Source organism: Colletotrichum siamense, assembly GCF_013390195.1.
Source record: "Colletotrichum siamense strain Cg363 chromosome Unknown KSG_Cg363_contig01, whole genome shotgun sequence".
Taxonomy (NCBI): Eukaryota; Fungi; Ascomycota; class Sordariomycetes; order Glomerellales; family Glomerellaceae; genus Colletotrichum; species Colletotrichum siamense.
The window spans coordinates 2,816,982-2,826,234 of NW_023501014.1; the positions used below are offsets into that span (position 1 = coordinate 2,816,982).

A 9,253-nucleotide genomic window follows, 5' to 3' on the forward strand; every position below is an offset into this window, starting at 1 on the left:
CAGTCCCCAACTTTTATGCCCGCTTGTATGTTGACACGAAAGCCCAGAGACCCGAAAACGCAGTCTCCCCTGATTCCGCCGAACACATGCAACACGTCAAAACGCATCAGCCCTGGCCGACGTGCGTCCACGACCTTTCTTGGCATCACAACTTCCCACGTCCTTCTTGGCATCACAACAACACACAGCCCAGCTGAGGCAACCAAAACAGATGGATCTCTTGGCGAAGAGAGCACATACAGCCAGCTGAAAACACACAACTACCAGACGAAATCCTTGGCAACGAAGAGAGAAAAGGATCGCCGTTCGTCCAATTGAAGCCACGCGGGTTTCGAGGTCGACAGTAGTTGCCTCCCGTAGGAAGAGAGCACGGGCGCACGGGAGAACACATCAGATGGTGATTTACAATGTACGACGTGGGACCGTGCCTGGCATCAGGAACAACAATCCAGGAACGTCGGCGCTTCGATCGGTGTCGCTTGAGGAGACAGCGCGTCGTCGCCTCTCTTAAGACGACCAATGACGAGGAAAGATAACCGACAGCAACGTTACTATTGTTTGCTGTCAATCTCAACGTGAACTTGTAATATGCTTTTATAAACTACTATTGTATATGTGTAGAGTGTAAGGTTGTCCTTCGTAGCCAGTCGTTTCTTCCCATTTGAACTCTGTAATGACTGTACACGCAATCGAAAATATAACCTGAAAGTCGCAAATCGCTTTGTTTCTCGTCGCACGCTATGCCGGGGTATGCTAACTTGTTTGTGTAGAATGTACTCGTCGAATACTGATACAGTCTGTGTGTATGTGCTTTGAAAAAAACGGACGTATTAGAAACTGAGAGAATAGGACACGTCAGTCCACACCCCCGTCACTTCGATGACGACGTTGACGATGGTGCTGACTGTCCAAATCGCAATCAGGCCCCAGCCGATCTTGCGTGACATGATCCACTTGTTCATCGGAACGATGAGTAGGAGACCCAAGAGGGTGAGGAGGAGCGTGATGGCTGATATCATCAGGGTGCCTCCGATTTGAATTTCGTATGAGTGATACTTGAAGGGTTTGTCAGGATGCTTCTTGTGCCGATGTTTGGCGGCCTGGACCATCATATAGACGCCGCCAATACCGATACCGAGGAGAATGTTGAGCATGGGGCCGCCGAAGCATGCGGAACTACGTTGCTGTTAGTAAACTGTATGCGTCGAAAGGTAACGTTGCAACTTACAGAGCCATCACAGGGTAGCCAAGGCGGGCAACGGTGATGTCGGCGATGAGATCGCCAACACTGTTGCCCGCAGCAAAGATGGTCAACCCGAGAAGAGCCTCCGAGATTCCCAGAATGACTCCGACAGCTTTCAAAACACCGACAACCTCTCCCGCAATGGTCGAGATCCAAGCTATAGCAATGATGAACCCCATGAAGCATAAAAGGAAATGGAACTTGGGTTTCTTGTCAGGGCTTGTCGTCATGAGTAGCAGGCCAAGAAGTATGGTAGATGCCAGCAGGGTATAGAGAATGAACCTGGCCAGCACTCTGTATGGGTGCTGGAAGTCCTCAAACATGTTGGCCCACAGGATGACCACTGCAAACAAGGGGCCCGTGAAGATTTGGATAGCGACAAGCCACCGATTCCACTGACCCGAGTCGTCAACAGCGATGCTACTCTCAGAGGGTAGAGGTGCCGCCGGCTTGACGTGTTGTGGGTGGCTCGTGGGTGCCTCAGCGACACGCGCACCGCTCGGATCATCGATGGCAATCAACGCTGGAGAACCCTTGGGAGAATAGGTGCGCTCGAGAGACGGCATGCGAGAATGCGTCAGGGTGGCTCTTCTAAAGCGTTGCCATTCCGACTCTTGTTCGATGGGCTCGCCCTCAGGCAATGTTACAGATCCATCGCCAGTGGTGTCCAAGCCGATCATGGGGTCCACCATGGTATCGTCAGACAAGTCGTCTGGACTTTCACTCTCAACGACCGGGAGGGTGAGAACGAGTAGCAAAATGCTCGGCACCGATATGGCACTGACGAATCTGTCCCAGTGACTCTTCTGCTGCCATCCTAGGAGTGTAGGAAACAATGTTCTCCAGAAGATGTGAGGGGGCGGCAAGATAGCATATGGCCACCATCTCACCGGCTTCGGTTCGATCACCTCGTAGGGCGCGAAGGGCATCTCCATGCGAGCTGGTCCAGGAGGCAATATGAATTCGGGCGGATCGGGTTGGGCTGCTGGCGTTAACACCATTGGAGATTCAGTGTACCCGGGGAAGGGGGATGCTGGCGAAGAGGTGCTGAAACTTGTACGTCTGCTTGTTGGAATCTGGAGGGAAAGCTGGCCGAATGGTCTGGGGTCAAGAGAATCGCTGCCGCCAGTGTCTTGTCGTGGGGGCGCCGCGTCCAACGGAGGAGGCGCCAGATTGCCACCAATCTTGTATGCAGGGGATGGACTTCGATTCCTGGCTTCCTGGGCTTTTACCTGTTGGATCGGGTTCGCTGAGCCTTGAGGAGGGAAGCGCCAAGGAGAGTGATCGCGACTGGGTTGGCGGGTAGAAACCAGTGAGCCGGGAACATTTCCAGAGGACAAGGCCCTATTCCTACTCTGGCCGAGACCTTCGCCGCCGCTGATGGTGTATCTGCCCGAATCTGAAGGTGGCCCCATAACAGTGCCTGATTCGCTGTTGCTTCGAATGTTATTAACTGAGTATGCTCGCCCGTGCATCGGTCGCATCCTCAAGTTGCTCTCCCTCTGCAGTTGAGCCAAAGCTGATCGAAACTCCAGGGCGCCGACCAAACTGGGACGAATCGGAGTAAGAGTGTTGCGTCTGCGGCCTCGGGGACGGAGAACACGCATGTTGCTCGCCATCTCCGCCACGACGTGCCTGCCATGATCGCTCTCCTCAACCTCGTCATCGCCCTCGTCCTGACCTTCGACCTCAATTCGCGGCCCAGCCTCTAGTGCACTGATATCACCGGCATTGGAGGCGCTGGCGGACGTAACTTGACGATCCTCGTCGTCGGGATCATCCCGGTACGGCTCCGGTGCCAGTTCATCGTATGGATGCCCCACTGCTCCGTAGACATGACCTCGTGCGGCTGCTTCCCGGACCCGCCGCTGGCTCCGCCTTTTCGAGTAGTAATGCCATGTGACAACGAAGACCACGTAGAAGATGTAATAGCAGACCATGGTTATGCACTCCCATAGGTGCAGGTGCCCGTCAGCCAGGAACACCATGGTGAAGCAGACGGCCACGATGAAGAAGCATAAATCTCGGACGTAGGTCTGTCTCCCCACTTTAAACTCCCGAACCAAGGCCATGGAACCGGCGACGACGGCGGTGATAAAGCTTGCAGCGCCGATCAGCTCGCCTACAGCCATGCTGGCGCTGTTGGAGCCCATGGCTGCAAAGGTGCTGAAGACATCCGGGGATCCATTTCCGAAGGCAAGGAAGGTAACACCCGCTAAGCTTTCGCTAAGGCCAAGGATCGTAGAGATGGTGTTGAGATTCACGCTGAAAAAGTCGCTGGCGGCGATGCCAATGGTGGTGAAGAGCAGGCCGAGCCAGCAGACGAGTATGGCGAAAGCGACTGGCTGAGCCTTGCCTAGATTGCAGTAGTACAGGGTGAGATATGAGAGCAAGCCAGCCTCGTCCTCGGCGCAGTGAGCCTTGACGAAGGCACACTGATCCTCAGCGCGGTGAACATCCCGGCATTCCGTCAGCTCGTTCCTTCTCAGGAGCGGAGACGAGGCGTCGACATGCTGCGGGGCGAAGTGTCGTTCCGTGGCCTTGGTAAAGAATGACCATGTCGCGAGCAGGGTGAGAAGAAAGACTGTCGTATAGAATGGCCGCAAGCGAAGGCCGCTCCCCCTAATCTTAGAGGTAGCTGGCATGCTGACGTCAAATGTGGAAGATAATTGGCTCATAGGAAGCCATGGCAGAAGACTTGTCGCGGGCGCGTGCCTGGTGATGCCGCTCGTTCCGCTGCGGTGCGCGGATGAGGAACGAACGGGTGTCGCTGAGTCGAGTCGATATGCAAAAAATAGGATACGCAGGAAAGGCTGCTAGCGGGTGTGAGGTGAGCCGCAGGGCAGGGCGAGAAGATGCATGCGCTTCTCGCCTTCATGTACGATTCATGGAGACTCTGGGAGGCAGCCCGGGAAAACCTGCCCAAGGTCTTAAGGAAACGGCTATGTCGCAAGTTCTTGGCCAAGATTTGCTGGTCTACGCAAGGCCGATGCTCTGATAGAGCCGAGGACATGCGTGGTAAATCCCCCTCCAACGTGGCTATGTTTCTTTGGAGAGGCAACTTTAAGAGAGGAGGGCGTGTTGCAACGGCAAGTGTAAGAGAGCGGTTCCAATTGGGCTCGGCAGAGAGCATCATTGCGTCACGTGAAGATAACAAAGCCAAGGGGGGTTGGAGGGGGGGCGGCAGCAACCAAGGAAACGTTGGCAGTTGGGACGAAACCGCTCGGGCCCGGGCTTTCAGCTCCCCGCCTTGTCCCGTCCCGAAACGGTAAATCTGACACCTAAGATTTCAGGCACCACCTCTTTATTGTTGTTTCGCGTCGTCGTTGGGGGCGTGTCCAAGTGGGGAAAGTAAACATTGGTGTCGGGAACTGGGCTACCGACGCACATCGCAAACAAATCCAACATCCAACACCGCCGGACGACAGCCTCATCGCCGACAACACAAAATGCCTCGAGTGGCTAACGTACCGCGCGCCGGCAGCGTCAGAGCGACCTCCGGGTCGATGAACGCTTCGCCCTTCAAGAACTCCCCCGTCAAGTACGTTTGCGACACCGCCGATTCACCCATGTTCCCCCCCCGCCCAGCAACGGTACTAAACAATATCCAGAATCCCCCTCAACGACGATGTCGAAGAGAAGGCCCGGAGAGCGCAATCGCGCCATGCTCTGCAAGAGCGCCAGAAGAACGAGCTGAAGGCTGCAGCTGCGACACCTTTGCGCAAGGGAAGACACAGCTTGGAGGATATCGAAAATTCGCCCGGTGGCTCCCGGCCTAAGACGCCAGGTGCCCGCGGCAGTCGAGCCCGAACAGTCGTCGACGAAGATGACGACGATATTGTCGTTAGCGGAAGCACAGTTACGCCTATGAAGCGAGTCCCGATTCTCGCAAACTTCGAAGAGTGGATGAAGATGGCCACGGACAACAAGATCAACGCAAACAATTCCTGGAACTTCGCGCTGATTGACTACTTCCACGACATGTCTCTGCTGAAGGAGGGTGATGGAGTCAACTTTCAGAAGGCCAGTTGCACATTAGACGGCTGCGTCAAGATCTACACGAGCAGAGTTGACAGTGTCGCAACCGAGACCGGCAAGTTGCTGAGCGGTCTTGCGGACAGCAACAACAAGAAGAGAGACCGCGACGGTGAAGGAAACGAAGGTGAAGAGAGTGAAGAAGACGAGGTCGATGAGGATGGAAACGTCAGGAAGAAGCCAAAGCGAAAGGTATGCGACACTCAACCCAGAGTACACGCGGAAATGCTGACTTTGAACAGACGCAACGTTCGTCAGAGGCAACTCTTGCACCTAGCTTCTCGTCACTCCAACTCAAGAAGTTCGAGCTTGAGTTCGCCGTGGATCCCTTATTCAAGAAGACCTCCGCAGACTTTGACGAGGGCGGTGCCAAGGGCTTGCTCCTTAACCACCTCATGGTAGATGCCCAGGGACGCATCGTGTTTGACAGCAGTGACGACGTCGGCGATGCGCACACCTCAAAGACAAGAAAGAAGGATACCGCGGCTGATCAAGACGAGGAAGAGGGTACTCCTGAACCATCCATGGTCGAGGAGCCCGAGCCGGAGGAGGAGACCGAAGACGTAGAGATCGATCTCGGTTCTCTTGGTTCTAAGTTCTTCCCCGAACTGAACATTCTGGACGAGCTTGATGTCTGCCCATCGTTGAAGACCTTCGACCTTGGCAACCCCTCTGGTTCTCTGGATATTCCCTTCCTCAGGGCACCAGAGGACTGGAGAGGTGACCAGGACAAGGAGAAGACGGCTGATTTGCTTGGTGATAACTCTGGCATGTTCATTGACGGTGACAACGCCGCTGGTTTCGATGATGACGATCTCGGTCTCGGTGGATTTGACCTGGGCGCGGATGTCGCATTCGGCGAGGGTGGTGAGGCGTGGGCTAGGGAAGCTGCGCTTGAGCCGCAAATGCGCGTGTACGACGCCGGTCTCAACAACGACGGCGGTGAAGGTGGTGACGTTGAGATGCTGGACCAGGACAATGGCGACTATGTCATATCCATGAGCCACGCGCAGAATGCCGACAAGATGCATGAGGACATCCTGGGGTACTTCGACCAGGCCCTGCAGAAGAACTGGACCAGCGCCGAGCACTGGAGAATCAGGAAAATCAAGGATATCAACAAGCCAGCAGCTCCAGCCCGGCAACGCAAGGAGAAGGAGCCGTTCGAGATCGACTTCTCCGCGCCGCTGGATAACAACCTGGCTGACGCGCTGTACACAAAGGCCACCAGCAACTCCGCAATCTCCATGCCAAAGAAGGACTGGATCTCCAAGTCAAGGAATCTCCTGCCTGACGACAAGCACTTCAACTCCAAGTCTCTTCTTAATCTTTTCCTCAAGCCCAAGGCCCGTCTCAGCAAAAGACGTGTCCTTGGCACCAGAGGCGGCGCCTTCGGAAGCGGCGGCCAGGACAGAGACGTCCCGGCAGGCGAGATGGACGAGGCGTTCTGGGCCAATCAGAAAGAGCCGCTGCACGGCGCCGAAGAGACGGACACGTTGCCGCAAGGCGACTACGACGCCAACTTCTTCCAGGATGACGCACTTCCCTTCGCTGGTGGTCTGGAAGATGAGGATGATGAGTTCGCAGACGCTCGCGAGCACTTCTCGCCTACCGCAGAGGGCGACCCCGGTGTTACTGAGACTGCGGGTATGACTGCTCTCCTCGGCAGCGACGCAGCGACGAATGCCCTGACCGGCGCCTTTGGCACGACGCTAGTCACCCAAACGCGCCGTCTGCGGCCAGACTATGTGCAATACGCACGTGTGGCCAAGCGGGTGGACGTAAGACGTTTGAAGGAGGAAATCTGGAAGGGCATGGGCCTCGAAAGCCTTGAAGCTGTGAGTCTTAACTCATCCCCGGACGCAAACCCAACGCTCACTCATGTGCAGGAAAACCTTCCCACACCAACCCCGCCCGAGGACCCGTCCAAGGACCCAACGCTAAAGTTCACCGATGTCATGAACAACCTCCAATCAGTATACCCCAGGCCGATGATGGAGGACATCTCTACGAGTTTCTGTTTCATCAGTCTGCTGCATTTGGCTAACGAGAAGGGTCTCGTCGTCGAGAAGACGCCCGATCTCACGGAGCTAATGATCAAAAAGGATTGGACGGCCGAGATCACGGCTGGTGGAGACTAAACGAGTAGGAAATGCATAAAAAGGAACGGGAGCGACGGGCGGATGTGTCTTTGCGATCGTTTGTGCCGCGTAGGCCTTCAGCGGCGTTAATTTGCTTGTAACGACGACATGTTTGATTTTTGCAATGTTGATAATGAATGGGCGGAAAGAATCATTTGTTTCACGCCTTCTCTGGTCTCAGCTGCCTCCAACCGAAGGCATCGCGGGCCGAGTGGGCTCGGGAAGTCCTGGAGTGACGTCTTATGTAATGAATGACAATCGACCGGCCCGAACGGTTTGCCTCGAACTCGCATTAAATAACGATGAGTTTTGCTAGTCGGGCAGTGCTATTTGGCTATCTGGGCAGTATCCACACACACATATAAGCAATCCGTAGCTTATTTCTAAAGCGACTATATTTCTTTTTCTCGTTTTCGCCGTTGTTATTATATATTATTATTATCGTCGTCGTCGTCGTCTTTGTTATTATCCTTATTACTACTTCTATTACTCTCTCTATAATCACAAATTCTAGGGGACACTGCTCGACTAGCAAAACTCATAACGATATGCCTGCATTCTCACATCATGCGTCTTGACCGTTTTAACCTGATAAGGGGACCTTCTGGAGTTCCCTTCATCCTAAAGCAATGCCGCTAGCACACGTTCCAACGGCTGGTCCAACCCGACACCTTGGGTCTGGGAAGGGGAGCTAGAGGATCAATCGTGGCCGCTTGGGTCCCCATCCGATGAAGGGTGCCTTGGAGGCGACGGATGCGCTGCTGCCATGCTGTGCAGCATCCGATGAAGGGACGAAGGAAACAACCCGGATCGCTCACCGACGAAACAAATGTCTCGGTATTGTGCACGATAGGACGAACACCAATCAAAACAAGAACAGATGCTGCCAGAGTACGTTGCTGGATTTTTCCTTTGCAGTCGGAGCTGCGCTGTCGCCTTCTGGGGTCCCCCGCCTCTTTCAGGAGCATATCCTCCGGGCCGGGAACTGCGCTACGCCATAACACGCATCGGCCGTCGTCCCGTGGTCAGACTAAAGATCTGAACTTGCAGATTGTGGCGCCTGTTGGCCTTGTTACTCGCTCTCCAGGGTATGGGAATGTGTGTATGCGTATGCTTTCTGGGTGGCGGGCTGGGATGGGATTTTTGAGCATGTGTCTGCTTCAGCTTCTGCGTGCGATTTTAGCATGTCTGTAACCTTGCAGCAGCAGCGAACGGGAGATGTGTAGTATGTCTTGAGTTTGTGTGTGATGTCCTATTAAGAGCACAGCTTCTTTCCCTCCTCTTCGAAGTTCTTGTCCTTCCGTCTCTCCTCTCTGCTTGCTTCATTGCAACTCATCTACTCCACGGTCACGACCAAACCTGCCTTAACGTCGCATACTTAATAGCATGCTACGTTTGCCTCTCCTCGATCAGCTTAGCCTCACCACCTGACGCCCATCGTCAGGTCACTGGTCGTGATCGCCGTTGAGCACGCAGGGTCTAGCGATCGGCGCGAAAAACGCAGACGAACCAAACAAACAAAAAGAAGAGTCGAGCTTCACTGGTTCAGCATGCAGTGTTCACTCACACGGCAAGGGGGGGGCAGACAATAATACTACAAGGGTCCTCGCTCGGTCTGCGCGCCAAGGCTCGGAAAGGCAATCTACACAGCAAGTTTTTGAGGGCCGGGGAGGGGAGGACCCCGAAATTTTGAGCACACGATGACGTTGGAGGCTCTGGGAATAAGTGCGAAATGGATGCGGTGGTAAGGTATGAACTGACTTGACCTGCATGGGAATGATGTATGCGCCAGGCGGGGTTCGACCGACGCGCCAGACAAAACGAAACAGGGACC

General features: G+C 54.7%; 2 protein-coding genes across 2 annotated transcripts; one reads left to right on the forward strand and one right to left on the reverse strand.

The window, feature by feature from the left end:
- Positions 1-830: 830 nt before the first annotated feature.
- On the reverse strand, positions 831-3,888 carry CGCS363_v000728 (putative cation exchanger; the record flags this gene model as incomplete). Its single annotated transcript, XM_036632577.1, has 2 exons — positions 831-1,176; positions 1,229-3,888. 2 exons carry the CDS (start codon positions 3,886-3,888, stop codon positions 831-833), a joined length of 3,006 nt encoding a protein of 1,001 aa, XP_036501119.1.
- An 804-nt stretch (positions 3,889-4,692) lies between these two features.
- cnd2 (Condensin complex subunit 2) lies at positions 4,693-7,419 on the forward strand (the record flags this gene model as incomplete). Its single annotated transcript, XM_036632578.1, has 4 exons — positions 4,693-4,784; positions 4,855-5,470; positions 5,521-7,116; positions 7,168-7,419. 4 exons carry the CDS (start codon positions 4,693-4,695, stop codon positions 7,417-7,419), a joined length of 2,556 nt encoding a protein of 851 aa, XP_036501118.1.
- Between the last annotated feature and the right edge of the window lie 1,834 nt (positions 7,420-9,253).